The 26,922-nt window shown below is 42.7% G+C and overlaps 1 protein-coding gene across 1 annotated transcript in view; it reads left to right on the forward strand.

Annotated features, from left to right (window-relative positions):
• LOC137643923 (phosphatidylserine lipase ABHD16A) overlaps positions 1-26,922 on the forward strand; it is a 413,125-nt gene that overhangs the window by 339,096 nt on the left and 47,107 nt on the right. Inside the window, exons 7-9 of the mRNA XM_068376687.1 lie at positions 16,662-16,814; positions 18,112-18,308; positions 18,556-18,689. Coding sequence (XP_068232788.1) covers positions 16,662-16,814; positions 18,112-18,308; positions 18,556-18,689 — 484 coding nt within the window. The remainder of the gene's footprint in view (positions 1-16,661; positions 16,815-18,111; positions 18,309-18,555; positions 18,690-26,922) is intronic.

Below are 26,922 nucleotides of genomic sequence, written 5' to 3' on the forward strand. Positions count from 1 at the left end.
CGAAACCTTGCGTCTCCTTCACCTGTGTCAATTTATTGATAATAATTGAGCATTCTTTCTATGTATATTTATCTGGGATAATTTTAATAGATTGTTCCTTTATGCAAGCTAATTTTGCATTGGTTTATGCTTTCCCTTAGCGGGAGGACTCCATCCCCTAAGGGGGACGGTGGCGGATATGCAAGTTTCCTCCTACTCGGATATAAACCTTTGTCCAATACAGTATTGAACGGAGAACTGGTCGATATTTCATATTGACGCAGTGGTTCTTTACAAACTATCCTTTACATAATATAGGGTGAGACCACTATATTGGCTTGCCTGTTATTCATACATAGGTATATGTACTCTTCAAGACTTTTCCAGAGTCTAGTAGGACTCTTCCCTGTAGGGGGCAGGAAGCACTAACATGGTTTAGTCCGACCGGGGAAATACCTCCGGGGAGTACGGCACGTTTTGAGAATCCACAGATACAGTAATGCTCTGGTATACTTCCATCAGGACGACATGGCTCGAGCCCAAAAAACGGATTTTGAGCGAAGCGAAAAATCTATTTTTGGGTGAGATGGCCATGTCGTCCTGATTGGACCCGCCCTTCCCTTTCTATGAAAGGGCTGTAGGTCCCCTCCCTACATACAGTATCTGTAGCACCTCGTGTATCGCTACAAGGAATACAGATGGCGCCGTGAGCGGCGCAATGCACGCTTACGAAACGGGAGAAGAGAGAGCCTTGCGAGCGGCTCTCCTTTTTCTTTCTCGTTTTCGTTTTCTTGCCAATTGACCCCTTCGAAGTGTTATCTCTGTTCGGGGTGCAGATTGCCATGTGGCGTGTCAAGAATACGTCCTCTGATATTTCGCGATATCCCTGGCTCTTTTATTAGGGATATTTGCTCCAGGAGTTAGAATTCTGGGTACCTTAAGGTAAATTCTCTGGGAATATCGCCGTACAGTGGAACCTCTACACACGAACGTATCTACATCCGAATTTTCCAACATCCGAATTAAAATTCGAGCAAAATTTTGACTTTACACCCGAATTTTATTTCGACACGAAGTAAACATTACGCCATTGAGCGTCGAGTGCTCAGTTCTCTATTCTTGTGTGTATCGTGTGGTTGTCCTCTGTTTGGTCTGTTATTAACAGTGCTTATTTTCTTCCTTTTCTCACATTTCCTTTTTGATTTTACCTATAATCATGGTGCCTAAGAAGCTAAGTTTCAGTACAGGAAGAAGGCAATTCTTTCATTAGAATTGAAGCAAGAAATTATAGAAAAACATGAGAGCAGTGTGCATGTGAGTGATACTGTATGACTAAACAATATGGCTGGAATAGGCCTATGATCTCGAGCATCATCAAGCTGAAGGCAGTCATTAAAGCAAATAACCATCGAAGGGAATCACCATTATTACAAGACATCTTAGCAATACCCTGGAAGAGATAGAATGCCTTTTGTTGATAGGGATAAAGGACAAAGAGATTGTTGGCAACGATCATTTGTGAGAAGGGCCAGCGTGATGAACAGAAAGAAAGAAAAAAGTGAAGCAAAGAAAACCATGATAGCATTAACAAGCTCTTATAAATAAGACTTCTCTCTTTTTCTGTTTCTCTCTAAACATAGCATTAACATGTTCTTTAAATAAAATCTCTCTCTCTCTCTCTCTCTCTCTCTCTCTCTCTCTCTCTCTCTTCTCCTCTCTCTCTCTCTCTCTCTCTTTCTTCTTCGCTGTTATGGTGTTAGATACGTCTATTATTTTTTTTCGGAGAGAGAGAGAGAGAGAGAGGAGAGGAGAGAGAGAGAGAGAGGAGAGAGAGAGAGGAGAGAGAGAGAGAGAGAGAGAGAGATTAAACAAAAATGTGTTTAGAGTACATATGATTTTTAACAGCGTCAACGAGTTGAAAAACAATTAAATGTAACTAAAAAAGTAATAACAGCTAATCTGAATTCCTTTATTAACTAAAACAAATATTGATACAAACACACTCGTGTGCGTATGCACAAACACAAACACAGGTGCAAGAATTGCTACGTAGTAAGAGAGACGGTCGGGGAGGAGGTAGAGATGGTGACTGCGATAACATACCGTAACTCGTCACTGAAAGTGATGAAAATAAAAAATTAAAAGAAAGAAATTGTAAAAAATATGAAATATAAAAAAAAAAAAAAAATAAATAAGCTAAGTTACATTAAAATTTCCGTAGTGTAAGTTACGGTATGTTATCGCAGTCACCATCTCTACCTCCTCACCGATCGTGTCTCCTCGTGCGTGTGTGTGTGTTTGCGCATACGCACACGAGTGTGTTAGTATCAATATTTGTTTTAGTTAATAAAGGAATTCAGATTTGCTGATATTGTTTCTTTTAGTTACATTTAACTGTCTTTCAACTCTTTAACGCTGTTAAAAATCATATGTACACAACACATTTTTGTTTAATCTCTCATTTTTGTTTAATCTCTCTCTCTCTCTCTCTCTCTCTCTCTCTCTCTCTCTCTCTCTCTCTCTCTCTCTCTCTCTCTCTCTCTCTCTCAGAAAAAAATAATAGACGTCTCTAACACTAAAAGTGAAGAAGAACAAAAGAGAGAGAGAGAGAGAGAGAGAGAGAGAGAGAGAGAGAGAGAGAGAGAGAGAGAGAGAGAGAGAGAGAGAGAGAGAGAGGAGAGAGAGAGAGAGAGAATTTATTTCAAGAACATGTTAACACCATGTCTACCTTCACGCCGATCATCCGTCTCCTCCTGACGTAGCAAATCCTATACCTGCGTTGGTCTGTCTCTAAGGTTAAAGCGGCAATAAAACACATTTTTTATTTATTTTTTCTTTATAATTATCTTTTTTCAATATTTAACTTAGCCGGTGATTATAATAGCTTGCAGCTCTGCTGCTCGACAGAAAACTCTATGGAAAAAATCCGCCAGCGATCGCTATGCAGGTAGGGGGGTGTACTTCAACAGCGCCATCTGTCGTCCAGATACCCAGTACTCATTGTAAACAAAGAACTCAATTTTCTCTCTGTCGTGCTACCGGCAAGACCTACGAATTCGCTGTTGCTAACTGGATTTGTTTTTACAACTATTTGGTGAAGTACACTATTCTAGTTTTGAGCTTTCGCTGTGCAGGCTTTCTCTTCAATAAATCCTTGCATTCTTTTTTGATTACGGATTATTTGTTGATGACTTTGGATAGTTTTTGAATTCCCCTTTGACCAATTCAAAATGGCTGACCCTTCTCAAGTCCCAAAATTCAGGAAGTGTAATGCTAGGGACTGTTCAAGGCGGTCTTCCGAAGGCCTCTATCGATCCTCACACTGTTTGTTCCAATTGTCGGGATAAAACCTGTCAATTGGAAGATCGATGTGAGGAATGCGTTGGGCTTTCGGAATTCGATTTTATCGAATTCCAGAAATATACACGTAGGCTAGAGAGAGATAGAGTCAGGAGAAGTTCCTCTCGTTCTGTTGAATTTTCCTCTCCTCATGCCCCACAACCTATTCCTTCCCCTGTAGTGGTTGCTCCTAATCCCCCTTCTGGCACTCAGGAACCTTCGATGGCTGATATGATGCGTGCCATCCAAGCTCTGGGTGAGAGAGTTGAGTCTCTGGCTAGTGACCGTAACCAGCTCATGGCGGACGTCAAGGAGCTGAAGTGTAAAAGTGCAGTGGGAAGTGATAAAGTGAGTGATAGTGTTGTGGATAGTGTTGCGCTTGAGGGTTCGTCTGTTCGTGCCTGTCGTCCTCCTAGTCCGGGACCTCTTGCAAGCTCCCAAGTCCAGGGGAGAAGCAATGTCGTACGACCAATGGGTTCGAGAGGCTTTAATCAGCGAACAGACGTTCCCTCCGTGGTTTCGGGCGTATCTACCCAAGATCGTCCCTACCACACAAAGACGAGAGAGCCCATTAATACCTCGTCTGCGGAAGAGGTTTCTCGCAAGAAACCATGGACCAAGGTCTCACGACCGTTAAAGCGCAAGTCGGTCCCTTCCGCGCAAGTCCAACGGCCCAGCTGTAGCCACTGGGTCAGTTCGGACTCGCTGCAGTCTTCCGATGACTGCTCACCTCCTAAGAGAGGCAAAGCGGTACCCGCCTCAGACTGTTGCACCGTATGTCGCCGCACCTGCTCCTGCAGACCCTAAGTGGTCTTTGCTGCAGACCATGCAGTCCCAATTAACGTCACTGATGCAGGACTTTCGTGCGGAGAAGGTTGCTGCTGCACCAGCCTCTTGCCTACAACCAACCACACACTCGGTTGTGCGTCCTGTGGACGCTGAGGCGACCTTCTTGCGCACTCCAGCTGAGAGAGTTCCGCCACCCATGCGTTCCAGTGTGCCCTGCCAGCCGCATGTTGACGTTCAGCGACGCATGGAGCCTTCCGTTGACGTTCGCGAGGTACAACAACCGTCAGAGTTGTTTTGTTTTGACGCGGTGCGTCAACCTCCGCAACCCAGTGTGGTTGCCACTGCACACCCACATCAGGCTTTACAGTCTGGAGTAGACGCTGTGCGTCCCCCGCGCTGCTATGGTTGTTGCCAGCTCACAGACTGGGCAACAGTTCCATGACGTTGCGTCCGGTTCAGTCACGCGTGCACCCGTGCGACCGGACTCAGCTAACCAGCCGTTACCTACTCCATTGCCGCTTCCTCCTCAATACTCGGATGATGGACTTTCGGATGATGATGGTGCTGCTCACGTTGATGAACCACATTCGGATCTTGACGAGCCTAAGTCCACGCAACCCTCTTTGGACTTTAGAAAAGTTCTAGCCCTGTTCAAAGAGATGTTTCCGGACCAGTTTGTGTCTGTGGCTCCGCGCTCTCCTCCGTCAGAGTTTGTATTAGGTATGCCGTCATCATCGCCTGCCTTTACTAGACTCGTCCTCGCACGCTCGTCCAAGAGAGCTTTACGAGTGATAGGAGAATGGATGCAGTCCAAAAAGAGTCTAGGGAAGACAGCCTTTACGTTTCCCCCTGCTAGACTCTCTTCTAGATCGAGCGTCTGGTATGCCACGGGAGAAGTTCTCGGCTTGGGAGTTCCTGCCTCTGCCCAGGGCGACTTCTCAAGTCTTGTAGACTCTCCCCGCAGGCTAGCCATGAGACGCTCGAAAATATGTTGGTCATCTTCGGACCTAGACCACCTTTTGAAAGGGATATTTAGAGCCTTTGAGGTCTTCAACTTTTTAGACTGGTGTCTGGGAGCTTTAAGCAGGAAGATCTCTCCGACAGAGAAGGAAACTTCCTTGCTCATCATGTCCTGCATGGACAAGGCCATACGTGACGGGTCTAATGAGCTTGCTGCATCGTTCGTATCCGGAGTCCTCAAGAAGCGTGAGAACCTTTGCTCTTTCCTGTCAGCTGGAGTGACACCTTGTCAAAGATCCGAACTTCTGTTTGCTCCTCTTTCTAAGTGCCTCTTTCCAGAGGACTTGATTAAGGAGATTGCTGCTTCTTTGATACAGAAGGACACTCATGACCTGGTTGCGTCCTCTGCTCGCAAAGCCACCCCTTTGCCTACCTTGTCAGCTAGACCAAGGATGGACACTCCAGCGTCCCGATTTATTCCGCCCTTTCGTGGCAGAGCCTCCAGCAGAGGAGGTGCTCGTGCCGAAGGGAGACGTGGAAAGAAGAAAGGAACCAAGTCCTTTAAAGGCAGAGTCTGACTGCCAGCTTCTTCAGACAGCAGTGGGAGCCAGACTCAAGAACTTCTGGCAGACCTGGGAGAAGAGAGGCGCAGATGCACAATCTGTGAAGTTGCTCAGAGAGGGGTACAAGATCCCGTTTGTACGAAAACCCCCTCTAGCAACGTCTCCCATCGATCTCTCTCCCAGGTACAGAGAGGAAGACAAGAGACGAGCATTGAAACAGGAGGTGTCTCTCTTACTAGAAAAGGGAGCGGTAGTCAAAGTCCTGGACCTTCAAACCCCGGGCTTCTACAACCGTCTCTTCTTAGTGGCAAAGAAGACAGGAGGGTGGAGGCAGGTGCTAGACGTCAGTGCGCTGAATGTCTTTGTTACAAAGCAGACGTTCTCCATGGAGACCACAAAGTCCGTTCTAGCAGCGGTCAGAAGGGAAGACTGGATGGTCTCTTTAGACCTAAGGGACGCATACTTCCACGTCCCCATCCACCCAGACTCCCAACCTTTTCTGAGATTTGTTTACGAAAAGGTTGTCTACCAGTTTCAAGCCCTGTGCTTTGGCCTAAGCACAGCTCCTCTTGTGTTTACGAGGCTGATGAGGAATGTAGCCAAATTCCTTCATTTAGCGGACATCCGAGCCTCCCTCTATTTGGACGACTGGCTTCTAAGAGCTTCTTCCAGTCGTCGCTGTCTGAAGGATCTAAAGTGGACTCTAGATCTGACCAAGGAATTGGGTCTCCTTGTCAATATGGAAAAGTCTCAAGTGGTCCCATCCCAAACTATTGTGTATTTAGGGATGGAGATTCACAGTCTAGCTTTTCGGGCTTTTCCGTCGGCCCCCAGAACAAGCCAAGCCCAGTTATGCATCCAGAACATGCTGAAGAAGGAACGGTGTTCAGTCAGGCAGTGGATGAGTCTGATAGGGACACTATCATCCCTGGAACAGTTCGTATCGTTAGGAAGACTACACCTCCGTCCTCTTCAATATCACCTAGCTGTTTACTGGAAAAAGGACAAGACGCTAGAAGCGGTCTCGATCCCCATTTCCGAGAAGATGAAGTCTTGCCTGACTTGGTGGAAGGACAGTATCAGCCTCAGAGAGGGTCTGCCCCTGGCTGTTCAGACTCCCAACCACGTTCTCTTCTCGGACGCATCGGACACAGGCTGGGGCGCGACATTAGACGGTCGGGAATGCTCGGGAACTTGGAACTCGAGTCAAAGGACAATGCATATCAACTGCAAGGAGCTACTGGCAGTTCATCTGGCCTTGAAAAGCTTCAAGTCTCTCCTTCAAGGCAAAGTGGTGGAGGTGAACTCGGACAACACCACGGCTTTGGCGTACATCTCCAAGCAAGGAGGGACCCACTCTATGACGTTGTACGAGATCGCAAGGGACCTCCTCACCTGGTCAAAAGGTCTAAACATTTCGCTTGTAACGAGGTTCATCCAAGGCAGCTTGAATGTCATGGCAGATTGCCTCAGTCGAAAGGGACAAATCATTCCAACAGAATGGACCCTACACAAGGATGTGTGCAAGAGACTTTGGGCCACATGGGGCCAGCCAACCATAGATCTCTTCGCAACCTCGATGACCAAGAGGCTCCCAATATATTGCTCACCAATCCCGGACCCAGCAGCAGTTCATATAGATGCCTTTCTCCTAGATTGGTCACATCTAGACCTATATGCATTCCCCCCGTTCAAGATTGTCAACAAGGTACTGCAGAAGTTCGCCTCTCACGAAGGGACAAGGTTGACGTTAGTTGCTCCCCTCTGGCCCGCGAGAGAATGGTTCACCGAGGTACTTCGATGGCTATTGGACGTTCCCAGAACGCTTCCTCTAAGGGTGGACCTTCTACGTCAGCCACATGTAAAGAAGGTACACCAAGGCCTCCACGCTCTTCGTCTGACTGCCTTCAGACTATCGAAAGACTCTCAAGAGCTAGAGGCTTTTCGAAGGAGGCAGCCAGGGCGATTGCTAGAGCAAGGAGGACATCCACCCTTAGAGTCTACCAATCGAAGTGGGAAGTCTTCCGAAACTGGTGCAAGTCAGTATCTGTATCCTCGACCAGTACCTCTGTAACTCAAATAGCTGACTTCCTTTTATACCTGAGGAAAGAACGATCTCTTTCAGCTCCCACTATCAAGGGTTACAGAAGCATGTTGGCATCAGTCTTCCGTCACAGAGGCTTAGATCTTTCCAACAATAAAGATCTAAAGGACCTCCTTAAGTCTTTTGAGACCACGAAGGAGCGTCGTTTGGCTACACCTGGTTGGAATTTAGACGTGGTACTAAGATTCCTCATGTCAGAAAGGTTCGAGCCGCTTCAATCAGCCTCATTTAAGGATCTCACCTTAAAGACTCTTTTCCTGGTTTGCTTAGCCACAGCTAAAAGAGTCAGTGAGATTCACGCCTTCAGCAGGAACATCGGATTTTCATCTGAAACGGCTACATGTTCTCTACAACTTGGTTTTCTAGCCAAAAACGAGCTACCTTCTCGTCCTTGGCCGAAATCGTTCGATATTCCAAGCCTATCGAATATGGTTGGAAATGAACTAGAAAGAGTCTTATGCCCTGTGAGAGCTCTTAAGTTCTATCTAAGACGAACTAAACCTTTACGACGACAGTCAGAAGCTTTATGGTGTTCAGTTAAGAAACCATCTTTGCCTATGTCAAAGAATGCTTTATCCTATTTTATCAGACTGTTAATACGAGAAGCTCATTCACATCTGAGTGAGGAAGACCAAGCTTTGCTGAAGGTAAGGACACATGAAGTTAGAGCTGTCGCAACTTCAGTGGCCTTTAAACAAAATAGATCTCTGCGAAGTATAATGGACGCAACCTATTGGAGAAGCAAGTCAGTGTTCGCGTCTTTTTATCTTAAGGATGTCCAGTCTCTTTACGAGAACTGCTACACTCTGGGACCATTCGTAGCAGCGAGTGCAGTAGTGGGTGAGGGCTCAACCACTACAATCCCCTAATTCCATAACCTTTTTAATCTTTCTCTTGAAATGTTTTTTATTGTTGTTTTTGGGTTGTCCGGAAGGCTAAGAAGCCTTTCGCATCCTGGTTGATTTGGCGGGTGGTCAAATTCTTTTCTTGAGAAGCGCCTAGATTAGAGGTTTTGATGAGGTCCTGTGGTATGGGTTGCAACCCTTCATACTTCAGATCCTAGGGGTCGCTCAGCATCCTAAGAGGATCGCGAGGCTCCGTAAGGAAGACGTACTTAAAAAGGCAGAGTAATTGTTCAAGTCGACTTCCTTACCAGGTACCTATTTATTTTATTTTTGTTATTTTGATAACTTCTAAAATGAAATAAAAAATCCTTAGCTCATAATAATGTAAACATATATTGCTGGTCTCTACCCACCCCCCTGGGTGTGAATCAGCTATTATAATCACCGGCTAAGTTAAATATTGAAAAATGTTATTTTGATAAAATAAATTTTTGAATATACTTACCCGGTGATTATAAATTAAAGGACCCTCCCTTCCTCCCCAATAGAGACGCAGTGGACCGAAGAGAAAATTGAGTTCTTTGTTTACAATGAGTACTGGGTATCTGGACGACAGATGGCGCTGTTGAAGTACACCCCCTACCTGCATAGCGATCGCTGGCGGATTTTTTCCGTAGAGTTTTCTGTCGAGCAGCAGAGCTGCAGCTATTATAATCACCGGGTAAGTATATTCAAAAATTTATTTTATCAAAATAACATTTTTACATGCTTCTTTTATATTATGCAGTTATATTATTGTTATGTGTAATTATGTGTAGCCATTTATTAATGATTTATTATGGGTTTTTAGGCTGAGAAACGAATTAAATGAATTAACATGTATTCTTATGGGAAAATTCGTTTCTACATCCGAATATTTTCTACATCCGAAGTTGGTTGTGGAACGAATTAAATTCGTATGTAGAGGTACCACTGTAGTTGTAATATACCCAAGGAAGCTACCCTATAGGAACTTCCATCAGGACGACATGGCCATCTCACCCAAAAATAGATTTTTCGCTTTGCTCAAAATCCGTTTATTCTCTCTCTCTCTCTCTCTCTCTCTCTCTCTCTCTCTCTCTCTCTCTCTCTCTCTCTCTCTCTCTCTCTCTCTCTCTCTCTCTCTCTCTCAAATTATTTAAAACTCCCATTTATACAAATACTATAATAACAATGTTCAACTCTCTCTCTCTCTCTCTCTCTCTCTCTCTCTCTCTCTCTCTCTACTATAATAACAATGTTCAACTCTCTCTCTCTCTCTCTCTCTCTCTCTCTCTCTCTCTCTCTCTCTCTCTCTCTCTCTCTCTCTACTATAATAACAATGTTCAACTCTCTCTCTCTCTCTCTCTCTCTCTCTCTCTCTCTCTCTCTCTCTCTCTCTCTCTCTCTCTCTCTCTCAATTTGAACTGCTATCTATATCAGCAAAATGCTTTCATGATCTCTCTCTCTCTCCTCTCTCTCTCTCTCTCCTCTCTCTCTCTCTCTCTCTCTCTCTCTCTCTCTTCTCTCTCTCTCTATGTTTCGAAATCTCGTACTTCTGGCAGAAATGAAAGGCATTGGTAGAGGGTAGGTGAATGAAAACTACCAGCTACGAAAACATCAGCAAAGTTTCCAAAGACATATAGAAATTATAATGCATGTGTTTATTTACCTGAAGTTCGTATGTTGATTGTGCTTTCACAACATCCTCTGGAATTTTATAGCAATGCCAATGTTACATAAGGTGATAGAAAGAACAAAAAGTTAGTGGAGAACAAGAAAAAAGAACCAAGAAATAGGGAAACATGGATAAGAGTACAAAGCTGAAACCTGCTAACTAAAACACTGGCAACAATTAGAGATTACTGGCAACTCATAACATAGGAATAGTAAACTGAGGGTTCAAATACCTCGTTTAGGGTGCATTTATGTAGGAATAAACAATAAAAGTTATCATAATAATATTATCTTGATTTCTTTTAGGAAAGAAGCGAAAGTTTGCTGCAAATCTTTGGGAGCTCATAACTCAAAAACATACTTATTCCCACTTAGGTACATTTTTCTCACTTATTTGTTGTTCGATATTAGAGAAAAAGATATCGTTGAAAAGAAGAATAAAAATCCCACAATTCTGTCAGACAAAATTTTGATTTTCTTTTTACATTTTTTTTTCACGATTATTTTCCGTCTAGACTAGGAAAAAAAAAATAAAAATTCATTAAAAAAAACAGAAAGGAAATTCTGTCTGACTGAATTGTTCGGTTGTTAGAGTAGTATTTGTGGTATAAGTTTCAATACAATTGGTATTATAGCAGTGGGGAAAAATGTACCTAAATATTTTTTTTAATCATGATTTTTGCTAATAAATCCAAAAGTTTTTGATCAAATGACTTGAAATTTTTATATGATGAAGGTATTATATATGTCTAAAACATATATAGAAATTGTGTAATTTAGATCATTAGAAAAAAAATGGCGGACATGGTGGACGGTCCCCTTACCTTATCCAAAATCTCTTCTTATTGAATAATACTTCAGCACCAATATGTAAAAGTCACAGTATCCATACAGTTCGTTTATAGACATTATTATTTATCCTAAGAATACTCTCTCTCTCTCTCTCTCTCTCTCTCTCTCTCTCTCTCTCTCTCTCTCTCTCTCTCTCTCTCTCTCTCTCTCTCTCTTTTTTCTTTAATTCACTGTTAAATCTTCATATTTCTTTAGACATTATTAGACAGGATAAAATTGATATTAATATTACATAACTAATACTTGGTAAGATATCTATCTGTAGCTGCAAAAGCTAACTTATTCACAGATGCCTTCGTTTGTTTTTAATGATCGGTGATGGAACTTAAACAAAACAGTGGTTTCGATTTTATGTTGCGTGTTTAGCAAAAGCATGATATAAAATTTTAAGTAGGCAACAAAAGCTAGCTTATGCACTGGTGGTTTTGTAATTCATTAAAATTTGACTTAATTTTCGACCTCGTTTTATATGCCCGGAAATGTACGGTATATTTCTGCTTGTGTAATGTGCAGCTATTAGATTCTATCAGTTTTTCATTTATGTTGGTTTATAACCAAATTATTTACTTTACTATTTTCATTATGGGTCCCGCAATCTTGAGGAGTTTTTTCAATGCTTATTTTAGCTGGAACAAAACAATAATTTGATCCCAGTTCCAAATCTAATGCCAATAGGGAATTATTTATTGCTAACCCCATGGCTATAGTTACCTAAATCCAAACACTAGTCTGTTTTCAACAATGCACTAAAAACTGTTTTCCTGCTGAAATGAGGATGCATCTTATATTTGTTTACGATGGAAACAGCGCTGCCAACCAGCCAGTGGCAAAAATAATCGAGAAACAGTACCTCCAACCAAGCGGCTAGTAGCGATAATAATGCCGGTGAACTAATGTTTGCTGATTATAAATTGCCGGATTAGTGATGGTCAACCTGTTTACCAATATGCATTCATAGTGACTCAGTAAATGAATATCACAAATGCCAAATAGTGTATATCAAAATGATCTATTTGTAGTTTTGACAGTACTTGAGAAACAGGCAAACTTCATAGCTTTATATTCTTCACAGTATTTTTCTGAAGTTGTATTGCTGTACCTCTATGCTTAAAAAACTGCATTGATTCAAATCACGCAACTGTTTTTGCATCATGAGAATTGGATGATTTGATCTATTTAGAATTTATTAATATAATCTTTAAGTACGGTATAGGAATTTCAAATGTTTCAGTCTTTTAAGCCTGAACATTTGTAGCTTATAAGGCATACTGTAATAAGATTTTAATTTTTTACACTCTATTCTGTGTTATCTTTAAAAGAGGTCAGTGGCAAGGCATTAGTCATGTTGATTTAGATGATTGTTTGTTTTTACATGAAATACAAACTATTGTCCTTTGATAGAGAGATGCTTCAGCGCGAGCTGGATAGGATCATTAGAATTGATAGATTAAACGACTGATGGAGGGTGCAGATGAGTGAGCCCCTCTTCCCATCAGCTAGATTAACCTAAGATTTGTTTTGGCTACAAGCGAGTACAGATGTACTGCTTACTCCCGTATCAAAGTTTTTATTTTCTTTTCTTTCAAGAAGTGAGTGCATTTGTTTGTTAGTGCTGATGGAAGTGCATAAGCAAGAGATTTGTACTTTGCAGGGAAAGGGTGGACACTGCATCCAGTTTATGAGTAAACCGGTTGTAGGTCCAAACTCTCTCTCTGCTTCTTGTAGGGGCCATAATTCTTCGCAATCATCCCTAAGCACACTCTGAAGGCGAAGAAGAGAGCTAAGCTTTCGCCTGTGTCTTTCTTGGCAACGTCCGGCAAAGACACCAAAGATATCTTCCCCTCTTATTCGGTCCCTGGGAGTACGCGTTAGGAGCAAGGAACACTCTAAACTCAATCAACGGTCTTTCCAGGTTTTAGTAGTGTATGTGGTTACCCCAATGTTTGCCACACCCTTTTGTAAGCTGGACTATTCACCTGTCGCTGTGCAGAATACTGACGACTAGTTTGACCTAAGGAAGTCTTGGAGTCCCTTAGGTCTTTCAGGTAGGCCCTCTTTGGCTATATTGAGGAAGCTGGTAGCCAATGCCACCTCTCCCCCAGTTCCCCCAGTACCAGTGTTTCCCATGGTGATACCACTGGTGAATGACATGTAGGTGCCTCCTGTGTCAGGGGCCATGGTGGTTCCCCACCCTAAGCTCAAAAGGACTGTTAACCCCTTCACTACGAGGCCTCGAATCCACTACTCAAGCCTATATACGAGATTTGTCACCATCGGATATACATGCTCACTTATTCTATGATAACCTGCATTTCCGTACTTATTTGTTTTACTGCTGATTACAGAATAAGTTTTTCAAATGTTTGCTTTATTTTCCATTGCATTTCACTCAAAACAACCAAAATATTTTTTCCATTCATTATGAAGTTATTACTTTATAGAATAATTTCTTCAGAAATTTGATTTATGTAATTTTTTCCTAAATAATGGTGAAGCAGTGATTTTATGTGTAAAAAATTATATTCATTAAAGTAACCATACTATTCCATAATTCCACGATAAATAACTGTCGAAACATATCAAACTACACATCAGTGATAATGAACTTTATGTGTTACAGAAATGTGATGAAAATATGTATGAGAGAGAGCGTATGTAAGAACATGACGAATGCTGCATAGAATGGCAATGAATAATGACAATATGCTGTCTTTTACTTGTGAAAACAATGAACAATACTAATATGAAATATATAAGACATAAAGATGATATTATTATGAAGAAATGATAGTTGATAAAGAAGGAATAATATAAGAAAAAGACAAATCTTCATTGTGTATCAACAACTTGCGTTGCTGGTATGGGACTTGTGGTAGTCAGAGGCAGAGAGGCTTTCTCTGTGATTTGAACACTGACAACATAGAAATACACTAAAATAGACCTTACATAATCATGAATAAGGACTAGGATCGCAAGTATTTCTGTTGGTCGTAGGGTGAGATGTGAGGATCCCTGTGCCTCCAATCTTGGGGTGGCAGGGGGGTTTTTGGTACAGGTAATACTTCATGTAGGGAATGTTGCCATTGGCTAGAGAGAGCGGTGTGATTCTTGTATTGTAAAAAAAAAAGACTGGAATAGCTCTTACATTTTCATAAATAAAGGCTAGAATCCCAAAGACTTTGTTGGTTGGTTGAAGAAAGGAGGACGGGGCCCTGATATTAGGGAGAGGAGATTTTATAGTGAAATTTCCCGAGTGTGAACTGAGTGATACACGACCATATGCTATACTCTTTGGTAGCTTACCATGTATTGATAATTATGATAATAATAATAATCATGATGATGACATATCCTGACATCACGGGTTATTACCAGGCATGTTTTGATGCCCAAGACGTCATCGTAGTAAAGGGGTTAAGGCTCAGAGAGTGACAATTTTGCAGGTGGAAATACAGTAGTTTTGACATTGTGAGGTGTCAAGCCTCAATTTGGGTGTAAATCGGCCTCGGTGCTGAAAGTGCATGTTGCCCCAATTCCCGAGGCTACCGCATTCCCTGACCTGGTCTCCTTTGTGTTAGCCATCCCTCCCCATGTGCCCATCACCCTGTCCCTTGTGCTTGGGGGGTCCAGGGCCTGTAACCCATGATCCCTCTGTGTTTGAGGCAGTGTCACGAGCCCCTGTGAGTTTGCCTTCCCTTCCCCCTTGTAACAGTGACCCCCAGTCACTGATCATTTTGGAGCAACCCTTTGTGGTTTGTCCCCTCGTGGTAGTGTCGTCATCGCTGGTCACTTAGACCTCAACTTCTTTTCTTGCAGAGACTGAGGCGAGAGTCCGGAAGAGGAAGAAGCTGGTGTGTTGATCTTCCTCTTTCAATTCCTCCTCTCTGTCCTCTGACTCCGATTCTGATTTGTCTTTTAATATGAAGAAGAGGCAGAAGAAATCAAAGTGGAAAGGCTTCTTGCTTTGTGGGTACTCTGGGGATCGACTTATTTGCCCCAAGGTTAAACAGGAAGCTCTTCATATTTTGCTACCCTATTTAAGACCCATGGGCCATGCTCAAAGACACCATACAACACCTTTGGGATCACCTGGACACCTAATCTGACCGTTAATCAACTGTTTGTTGGTTACTGCAGGATTTGGGACAACCCTGATTGCTCCCAGATGGCCCCATGCAGAATGGTATCCTGATCCATTAGCCCTTCTTGTTGAGGTCCCGGCAGGACTACCCAAATGGTCCGTGCTCCTCTGTAGAAGCTATGTAGCATCTCTGAATGAAAGGCTTTTTATGTGGCACTGCACAGGAGATTTTCTTTGTCTTTCTTTGCCGAGAGAAATGCCTCTCAGTCATGGCTCTGAAAGCCTACGCTCAGTCTTAGGCAGGGTCTATCGACTGAATATTATAGACCTCTCCTCCTCAGGGGAAGGAGTCTATGCTCATTAGGAGCTCCGAACAGTTTCATCCACTCTGGAATCTCAGGCCCCTAGAATGGGGCATGCCCCTCGACCTCAAAGCTCTTATGTGTACCTCTTATGAGCCTTTGAGAAAGCATTCAGACAGAAATCTGACTTTCAAGACTGTGTTCTTGCTAGCCTTAGCATTGGCAAAGAGAGCAGGCAAGTTGCTCAGTTTGTATTATGTAGTCTCCCACAGTAAGGGGGGAAAGAGATGTCCTTTAGTTTTGTGCAATAGTTCATGGCTTAAACCCAGAAGCCTTCAACACATGACCCCATGTTCAAGACCGTCTACATTGCCTCTGTGTGTAAAGCGTTGGGTGGTGATTGAGAGGAGATGCTTTTTGTCACGCGAGGGCTCTGCGCTGCTCTCTAAAAAGGACCCTACATCTCATGCTTGAGTGTCTATGACTTTTTGTTAGAACCAGCAGAACTAAGAAATAGATGTCAAGGAGTACAATCTCTTCCTCGATGTTGAGAAGGTTGAGGAACCAGTCGGGACCAGGGTTCACAAAGTCAGGGGCATATGCCTCGCCCTTGTCTTTAAAAGAATTCCTTCAGTAGGCCAGGTGCTGAAAGCTGGGATTTGGAAATATCAAACCACTTTCACAGCCTTTTAATTCGGGGAGTATAATCACAAGTCCCTTAACACCTATGTGTTTGGTATTGTGGTGGCTGCTCAAGTAGTTGTGCAGCCAACCCAGCTCCCACACAAGACAGGATACATTTTGTCTATAGCAACGTGTAGATGTAATTCTGCCATGAGTGCTAGGATGACTGGCTTTTCTTCCTCATTTTCTAAGAGTGGGGACAAAGCAGTTGAAAAGTTACATGCTGAATATGGCTTGATGCTGATAAAGTACACTTCTGAGTTCCATTCTTTAATCTCATTCACTCTCCACTGGTTGTTTAACCTCTCGTTAAATGATTGTAACGACCATATCCAGCTGACGATGAAACGTTTATTTATTGAAGGACTCTGGTTTGTATTAATATGTAAAGTACAAACTACTTTTAAAAAATTGATTTGAATAAATGTTTTGACTTTTATACTTTTAACACAAAATTATCTCTCTAAGGGTGCTCCATATCCTGATCAAGAACAAAATGGTGCAGATGCTGTTATGCAATTTGCTATACATAACTTAGGATTTAAAGAAGAAGATATTTTGGTGTATGGATGGAGCATTGGAGGATACACAAGTAGTTGGCTTGCAATGAATTATAATCAGGTATGTTTTATAGTTGTCTTTTGCATTTGTTCATGCTTATTTTTATTTAAATTTTTATAGAAATAGAGTATATATAAAATTTCCTATCTTATCCTATATTAAAAAATTAGTAGCAATTTTCCTTTGAAAATATAATTTTTTGAGAAATTGTGCTTCATCTTTTTTTTTGTAGAAGTTTATTGAATAGACTAGTACGTATAAGTATGGGCTTTAGTGGTAATTTTCCTCACACTTTGGATCCTAAGGACATAATCATCATATTTCAGTCCTATTTACTAATCAGTAGTAAGCCCCTTTATGAAATCCAAAAATACCGGTCCCCAAACATACATGTATGCTACATACACTTAACGTGCACAAATGAGCAAGATCGGCTGAGATAATATATTCTTGTCTATACTTTTCTGGACAAATCTCATGCCTTTGGTCTATTTAGTTATATCTGACATTATATATTGCATCATTTAGTATAATCTTATTGTAAAAATTATTATTATATATTGGAGAAGAAAAGAAATAAGAACCTACTTTAGAGAACATACAACAGATGTGAAATTATGGATACCACATAGTATACAGCATATGAAAATGGATAATCTATTCCTCAGAAAATCATAGAAAATGATGGTATTACTGTGTATGGGATGCTAAAGTAAATTTGCTTTCCATGGCATTGTTTGAAGTAAAAGTAAATGAATAAGTATCCAAGTCAGCTAAGGGTTGCTTATGGGACCTGATGCACTTATATGAATATATACTGTGGATAGGACTTTTTAGCAATAGAATAAATCGTTTCCATTAAAATGAAATATAGACATTTTCCTAACCAAAAATATAATAATTCTAATTTCCCAAATTCCAAGCCAGAGGTCATAAGTAGCTCTCCTTAAAATAAAAATAGTAAATGTTCAAATAGTAATTCTTGTGATAAGTGAAGACAATGCAAAATAAAGAATCAACTATAAGGACTGGTTTTTTTAAAAAATGCATTGCTGTTCAGAAGTTTTCCTCTTCATTCTGTGGAATGTGTCCATTGAAGTGCAGCTGTTAACAGGGGATTTTGTTTTACTAGTTAAAAAATATGTTTTACAAATATCATGTATATATATTTTAAAAGGTGTATTGAATTTGAAGCAATGGACTACTTGTTAACTTTTAGATCTGTCACTTTCTTGCACATCTTTCTTTTAAAATAGAGGATGCTTGAGATCTTGATATTAATGCAGCACTAAACTTCATAGCCACTGTATTATGAATTGAGGACATATTTGTCAAAACAATTTCTATAATTCTACAGATCAATGGCCTAATCTTAGATGCAACTTTTGATGATATTCTTCCTCTGGCTCTGCCACGTATGCCTTCATGGATGGGAACCATTGTGAAAATTGCAATACGTAACTACATTAACCTTATCCCTGGGGATCAACTGTGTCGTTACACAGGACCTGTGACCATCATACGTCGCGTGAGAGATGAAATTATTACCACAGAGTAAGCCAAAATTTTGTAAATTTGATATTATGTACCTGTGTGTATAAAATAATGTATGATAACATTGCATGTCGATTAAAGTATAAATAAATTATTTTCATATCGGTTATAGCAAGTTGTTGTGGTAACCAATTTTTAGTTTCTAAGTAATTCCTGTTCATTAAATTTATTATCATTGGCTTGGGGATAAAATTAAGTACAAATGCTATTTTATCTTATTATGTGAGTAATTTTCATTATTTTCCAGTGAAACTCAGCTAAAGAATAATTGTGGCAACGATTTATTGATGAAGCTTCTTCGTAGAAGATATCCTTCCTTGTGGTGCGTGCAATCAAGTGAAGTGCTTATGCACTGGTTGTCAGAAGATCCCTCTCATCAAGGTAGGGAGTTAACCCCAGATGAAATTTGTAAAGTAAATTTGTAAGGCTGTGGTGAGCTTTTCCCATCTGTCAAGATTCAGATGATGTCATCATTAGAAAATTTCTTGATAACCTTCTTTGTACTAATTTTTAAGTTTTTGATGTTTTCAATCCATTTTGCATTCTATAATAAAGTATATTAATTTGGCTTCAAATTGACACCATAAGCAACCCTATAGCATGAAAAACACATTTTGATGATAAGATTTTTTTGTTTACATACTTACCTGATGTTCATATTGTTTATGATAGTTTACACAAAAATTACAACATTTATGATAGCCTTACTATTATTACTATCCAAGCTACAACCCTAGTTGGAAAAGCAAGATGCTATAAGCCCAGGGGCTCCAACAGGGAAAAATAGCCCAGTGAGGAAAGGAAATAAGGAAATAAATAAATGAAGAGAACAAATTAACAATAAATCATTCTAAAATAAGTAACAACGTCAAAACAGACATGTCATATATAAACTATTAACATCATCAAAAACAAATATGTCATAAATAAACTATAAAAAGACTCATGTCCGCCTGGTCAACAAAAAAGCATTTGCTCCAACTTTGAACTTTTGAAGTTCTACTGATTCAACCACCCGATTAGGAAGATCATTCCACAACTTGGTAACAGCTGGAATAAAACTTCTAGAGTACTGCGTAGTATTGAGCCTCGTGATGGAGAAGGCCTGGCTATTAGAATTAACTGCCTGCCTAATATTACGAACAGGATAGAATTGTCCAGGGAGACAATCCAATGGCCAATGAAAATAACAATGGATTAGGTATGGTGTACTGTCTTTTATCTTTCAGTTTTGACTCCTGTAGATAGTGGGGAGGAGGGTTAGCATGTATATGAACATCATTTGAGTATTGAAATAACAAAAATCTTATCAATAAAATTCCTTGTATTTCTATGATCCTTCCCTGATGTTTGTATTGCAATAACCCTTTGTTTCTGAGACCTTGATGCTTATGGATGTGTAGACCCAAATGGTATTTTTCCTTTGTTTTTTTTTATAAAGATTGCAGATGTCTTAGCTCCAAATTTATTTGTTGTTTTGTGCAAGTTAGCTAGAAGAGGAAAATCGGCAATATTACTTCATTATATAAATGCATTTGTGGTAGCTCAAGTCCAACTGGTTACCGCCCACTTTCCATAACTCCCATATTATCTAAAGTTTTTGAACGTCTTTTGGGAAAACATCTAAATAGGGTTGCTGAAGGTTATATTCATTATGAAGATGTTCTGAATAAGTTAAGAAATTATATGAATGATACTTCTTGTTATGCGTACGTGCGCATATTTTCTATACAGTAGTGGGACCTTGAAATCAGCTGATCATAACCAAAGGTAAACAAAAAGAGTCTGTAATTGTTGATTGTTAATTACCATTAAATTCTCCCGAAGTTGAAAAATAGAATACTAAAATGCTTTAATAAAGCATGTGATATCCTATGAACCAAGAAAATGAAATAATGATACAGAAAGTCCTCAACTTACAGACTTAATAGGTTCCAAGAAGCTGTTTGCAAGTTGAATTTTGGTACATTTTGGACTGGTAGGCTTCACCTAACTCACATGCCTATGATTTTCAGCTAGAAAAGTAAAAAAATAGTCTCATTTCATAATGCAAATGTCATCTTGCTTACTGCATTAAATTATATGAAATTGTTTTATTACAGTATTTCATAATGAACTTTGGATGCAATATGTGAGATTTATGATTTTGGTTGGATTTGTGTTTGTAAGTTGGGACCTTCTCTGTACAGTAAGAAAATAATGATAAAATATAACCAAGATGATTACAGTTTCATGATGCAGCATAATAAATCTATGATTACAGTTTCATGATGCAGCATAATAAATCTATGTAAACTTCACATTTCAAGTTTAATATACCTCTCTTGGTCCGCATCCCGGAAAGGCTTCTTGTCTCGTGCTTCTCTTTAGGAATAGACCTGTTCTCCATGAGGTTGAACAGGAAGCTTCTCATGTTCTGTTCCCCCATTGTAGACCCATGGCCGTTGTTCGTAGACATCTTCTAACACCCATGGGATCACATGATCTTGTTGGTAGTCAACAGAGTGTTGGTTATGCCAAGAATAAAGATGACCCCGGTAGCTCCCAGATGGCCTCATGCCGATTGTAATCCCGATCTGCTTGTTCTTCTGATCGAGGTTCCAAGAGAACTATGTCTGTAACCCACACTGCTCTGTCAGCTACATTGGCAGAGGTACCACCATGCCATGAAGTGTTTACAATTCAGGCGTGGAGACTATCCAGCATCTCCTCCTAGTGAAAGGCTTTTCAAGAGGCACTCCACAGATGTTTAGGTATCTCTGAAGATTCTCTACAGTTGTCGAAGCAACTTTTGTACAGATTGCGGATTACCTCATCTTCCTTCACCGGGAGAAGCATCTCGGTCGCTGCTGTCAAAATCTACAGCTCTGCCTTGAGTATGGTCTTTCGACTGAAGGGCTAGATCCCTCTTCTTCTTAGGTGTTATCTATTCATGTGCGAAGTTTCAAACTTTCTTGTCCACCCCGGGACCTCAGGACCCCACAGTGCAATGTGACCTTGTTTCTCAAGGCTCTTTCGTGTTATACCCTGTTTGGGCCTTTTAGAAGGTCATCAGACAGATCTGATTCCGACTGTTTTTCTGCTAGCCTTAAGATTGATGAGAGTTTGCAAGTTGCACAGTCTCTCTTTTGCTATCACCCACGCTCAGTGATGGAAAGAAGTCTCCTTCAGTTTTGTGCCGAAGTTCATGGCCAAGACCCAGAACCCGGCGACACAGGGTCCTAAAGTAAATAATGAAATCGAATATTTATGAGAAGATTTCAAATTTTTTATTTGCTGTGCACTATCTGTAGCCTTAATGAATGGTATTCTAGATCTAGTTTACAAAACTTGAGTTCAGCTATTATTTGAAATAGGGCATGTTAGTTCAGAATCACTGCCTTTAACCGAAGACTCACTAGCCTTCTATAGATATCACAGAAGCAGCTATAGAAGTTCAGAGCTTTTGAAGCTCACCAATATCAAACCTAGACTCATTAATGGCTGGAGTGGCATTTTCTTTATTCCATGGTAATCAACTAGCCAAGTCTTCAAAGGATTTTTCCCTTAGCTGAAAGTAAGTTTTCATTTATGTTTTGAACTTTTAATTTGGTCAGCAACTATAGAAATACTTTTCCATAAAGGGATCAGTAAGGCTTTTGCACTCATCATAGAAATTTTAAATATTAAACTTAGCCGGTGAATATATAATAGCTGACGTCTCGGACGGCTCGACAGAAACACAAAAACTCGCGAGCGATCGCCATGAAGGTTGCGGGTGTGCCCACCAGCGCCGACTATCGGCCAGATACCGCATATACTTGTAAACAGCTCCAGTTCTTCTCTGTCGGTCTTATCGACAAGTTGATTCCGCTCGCTGTTGACCTTGAGTTTTCGTCATTTTTGGTGAAGTACTTTATTTTGGTTGTTTTGAGCTTTCGCTGTGACGGGTGTTTTTCTCTTCAATTAAAACTCTTGAACCCTTTTTTGGCTAGTGTTTATTGTTGATGACTTTGGATTTGTTTTGGATTTTTCTCTGATTGTTCAATATGGCTGACCCTTCTCCTATCCCTGGACCTAAATTTCGCAAATGTAATGCTAGGGATTGTAACAAACGTCTTCCCAAGGCCTCTCTCGACCCACATACCGTTTGTTCTAATTGCCGGGGTAAAACCTGTCAATTAGGAGATCGGTGTGATGAGTGCGTGGTCTTGTCGGAATTCGACTGGCTTGAATTTGATAAATATTCTCGTAAGCTGGAGAGAGATAGGGTGAGGAGAAGCTCCTCTAGGTCATTGGAATTTTCCTCCTCCCATGCCCCTGAACCTAATCCTTCCCCTGTAGTAGTTGTTCCTGAACCCTCTACTAGCACTCATGAACCGTCCATGCGGGATATGTTTCTTGCGATTCAATCTTTAGGCAAGAAAGTTGAATCCTTAGCTTCGGACCGTAACCAACTCATGTCAGATGTGAAGTTATTAAAGTGTCAGAGTGGCAAATCAGAAAATCGTAGTGACAAAGTGATTAGTGCGCAAAGTGTTGTTAGTGTTGCGACCGAGGGTTCGTCTGTTCGTGCTTGTCGCTCCCCTAGTCCGAGACCTCTTTCAGGCTCCCCTGCACCAGGGAGAAGTAATGTCGTAGGACTTAAGGGGACGAGAGGCTTTAACCAACGTACAGACGTTCCCTCTTTGGTATCGGGCGTTTCTCGTCAAGATCGCCCTTACCATAAGACGAGCGAGGCTGTGTTCTCCTCGTCATCCGAAGGCTTTTCGCAAAAGAAACCTTGGAGCAAGGTTTCTAGACCCTTGAAGCGGAAGTCAGTCCCTTCAGGACAGGTCCAGCGTCCTGGCTGTAGCCATTGGGACAGCTCTGACCCTTTGCAGTCGCCGGAAGACTGTTCGCCTATTAAACGTAAGCGTAACACGGGCTCCGAGAGTCTCAGTAAAGGCAATGTTTTGCCGACACAGACGTTACCATCGTCTCGGCCCGTCCCGACTCCCGTTGATCCTAAATGGGTTGTCCTGCAGGATATGCAGACTAAGCTTGCCTCCCTTATGGAGGAGCATACCGTTGAGCAGGTTCACGATGATCCTCGCCGTTACGCTGATCGAGACTCTGGCCGTCAGCCGCCCAAACGAGCTTTTACTCGTCCTTTTGACGTTATGAAACGTGATGTCGGTAGTTTGTCACGTCAGTCACGTGACATGGATCCTCACTCGCTGCAGTCCCGTGTTGACTTTCAGCCGCTGCCGCAGCCTCGTGTTGACGTTCAGCCGCTGCCGCAGTCTCGTGTTGACGTTCAGGACGTTCGCCAACCAGCTCAGTTGCCTCGACTTGACGTTGAGCGTCAAGCACCGCAGTCAAAGGTTGTTTTGACTGCTCAGTCTAGGCAGTCAATGCAGTTCCGACGTGACGTCGACCGTCCATCAACTCCTGTTGTTGTTGTTGGTCAGTCGCAAGGTTTTCAGTCCTTTCAGCAGCGGCATGACGTCGCTTCCTCGACTGCTGCTGCTGCTCCTTTGCTTGTGGACATTGCCTGTCAAGCATTGCCGCCGCGGCAGGTCTCTCCTTTTCATGAGACTCGACAATTGTCGGACGAGGTTCCTTCAGATGAGGAAGTTGCTGATCCTCTGCCTACTGATATTCCTTTGGGCAGTTTGTCAGACGGAGAAAAGCCTAAAGCTGCTCAGCCCTCTATGGACTTTAAGAAAATCATGTTGATTTTTAAGGATCTTTTTCCAGACCATTTTGTACCTTCTGCTCCTCGTTCGCCTCCGTCAGAGTTTGCGCTAGGCCTAGCTGCTTCCAAGCCTTCGTTTACTAAGCTAGTGCTCTCTCGCTCTTCTAAGAGGGCTTTACGTTTGCTAGGCGACTGGTTGATCACCAGCAGGAGTTTGGGGAAGACTGCCTTTGCTTTTCCTCCTTTTAAGCTGGCTTCTAGAGCGAGCGTCTGGTATGACACAGGAGAAGTTCTCGGCTTGGGAGTTCCTGCCTCTGCCCAGGGAGACTTCTCAAGCCTAGTAGACTCTCCCCGTCGCCTGGCCATGAGACGCTCTAAAGTGTATTGGTCCTCCTCGGACCTTGACCATCTCCTTAAAGGGGTTTACAGGGCCTTCGAAGTTTTTAACTTCTTAGATTGGTCGCTAGGAGCCTTAAGCAGGAAGATCTCGTCGGCCGACCAGGATGTTTCCGTGCTTATTATGTCCTGCATGGACAAAGCCATCCGTGATGGCTCCAATGAGCTCGCCGCTACCTTTACGGCTGGAGTCCTGAAGAAGAGGGAGACTCTTTGCTCGTTCCTTTCGGCAGGAGTAACTCCCTGTCAAAGGTCGGAGCTCCTCTTTGCCCCTTTGTCATCTGCCTTGTTTCCTCAGCAGTTGATCAAGGATATTGCGGCTTCGCTGGTGCAGAAGGATACCCACGACCTGATGGCTACGTCTGCTCGTAAGGGTGCTCCTTCATCGTCTTATGTCGTAAGACCCAAGATCGATACCCCAGCGACGAGGTTTATCCCGCCCTTTCGTGGCAGAGCCCCCAGTAGGGGAGGCGCTCGTGCCGACAGTAAGAGAGGCAAGAGGAGAGGATCCAAGTCCTCCCGTGGCAGAGTCTGACTGCCCACGTCCTCAGTCAGCGGTAGGAGCCAGACTGAACAACTTCTGGCAGGCCTGGGAGAAGAGGGGTGCAGACCGAGAGTCTGTGTTGTTGCTCAAGAAGGGGTACAAAATACCTTTTGTACGCAGACCTCCTCTAGTATCAGTTCCTTTAGACCTCTCTCCCAGGTATCGAGAGGAGTCAAGGAGACAAGCTCTACATCAGCAGGTTTCTCAGTTGCTAGAGAAGGGAGCGGTGGTGAAAGTCTCGGACCTTCAATCACCGGGATTTTACAACCGTCTCTTCCTAGTCCCAAAGCATACAGGAGGTTGGAGGCCAGTGCTGGACGTCAGTGCGCTCAACATTTTTGTTGTAAAAACAAAATTTACGATGGAGACCACGAAGTCCGTCCTAGCAGCGGTCAGAGAGGGAGACTGGATGGTCTCTCTCGACCTGCAGGATGCGTATTTCCACATTCCTATACACCCGAATTCTCAACCGTATCTGAGGTTTGTTTACAGGAATGTGGTGTACCAGTTCCGAGCACTGTGCTTCGGCCTCAGCCCTGCTCCTCTCGTGTTTACGAGGCTCATGAGGAATGTGGCAAAATTCCTTCATTTATCGGGAATTCGAGCCTCCCTGTACCTGGACGACTGGCTTCTCAGAGCGTCGTCCCGTCATCGCTGTCTGCAGGACCTTCAATGGACGTTAGCTCTTGCAAAGGAGTTGGGACTGTTGGTGAACTTAGAAAAGTCTCAAATGAATCCCTCCCAGACGATTCTCTATTTGGGGATGGAGATTCGCAGTCTAGTTTTTCGGGCTTTTCCGTCTGCCACCAGGATAGAGCAAGCCCTGCTCAAAGTCCGCCTCATGCTGAATAAAGACCGTTGCTCAGTGAGAAGTTGGATGAGCCTCCTAGGGACTCTGTTATCCCTGGAACAATTTATCTCATTAGGGAGACTTCACCTTCGCCCTCTCCAGTTCCATCTAGACTCCCATTGGAACAAGGGCAAGACTTTGGAAGCTGTGTCAATCCCGATCTCCGAGCCAGTAAAAACGTGCCTGAGCTGGTGGGACAGCAACATAAGTCTGCGAGAGGGTCTGTCCCTGGCGGTCAAGAACCCAAACCACGTGTTGTTCTCAGACGCGTCGGATTTGGGTTGGGGAGCGACTCTGGACGGTCTGGAATGTTCGGGTCTTTGGACGTCGGATCAGAGGAGCCTGCACATCAACTGCAAGGAGCTGTTGGCTGTTCACTTGGCCTTGACGAGTTTCGAGAGTCTTCTACGAAACAAAGTGGTAGAAGTCAATTCGGACAACACCACAGCCTTGGCGTACATCTTCAAGCAAGGAGGCACTCACTCCCACACACTGTTCGTCATCGCAAGGGACCTCCTCATCTGGTCAAGAGATCGAGGCATCTCGCTGTTGACAAGATTCATCCAGGGGGACTTGAACGTCTTGGCGGACTGTCTCAGTCGGAGAGGTCAGGTGATCCCCACAGAATGGACCCTCCACAAGGACGTGTGCAAGAGTCTTTGGATGACTTGGGGCCAACCCACCATAGACCTCTTTGCCACCTCGTTGACCAAAAGGCTCCCGACCTATTGCTCTCCAGTCCCAGATCCAGAGGCGGCCCGCATAGATGCTTTCCTGCTGGACTGGTCTCACCTGGACGCGTACGCATTCCCGCCGTTCAAGATCATCAACAAGGTACTGCAGAAGTTCGCCTCTCACGAAGGGACAAGGTTGACGTTGGTTGCTCCCCTCTGGCCCGCGAGAGAGTGGTTCACAGAGGTACTTCAATGGCTGGTAGACGTTCCAAGGAGTCTGCCTTTAAGGATGGATCTCTTACGAGAGCCCCTCGTAAGGAGTCTTCATCAAAGCCTCCCCACGCTTCGTCTGACTGCCTTCAGACTATCGAAAGACTCTCAAGAGCTCGAGGATTTTCGTAGGAGGCAGCCAGAGCGATTGCGAGAGCTAGGAGAGCATCTACCATCAAGGTCTACCAGTCGAAGTGGGAAGTCTTTAGAGACTGGTGCAA

The sequence above is a fragment of the Palaemon carinicauda genome, chromosome 7 (assembly GCF_036898095.1).
Source record: "Palaemon carinicauda isolate YSFRI2023 chromosome 7, ASM3689809v2, whole genome shotgun sequence".
NCBI lineage: Eukaryota > Metazoa > Arthropoda > Malacostraca > Decapoda > Palaemonidae > Palaemon > Palaemon carinicauda.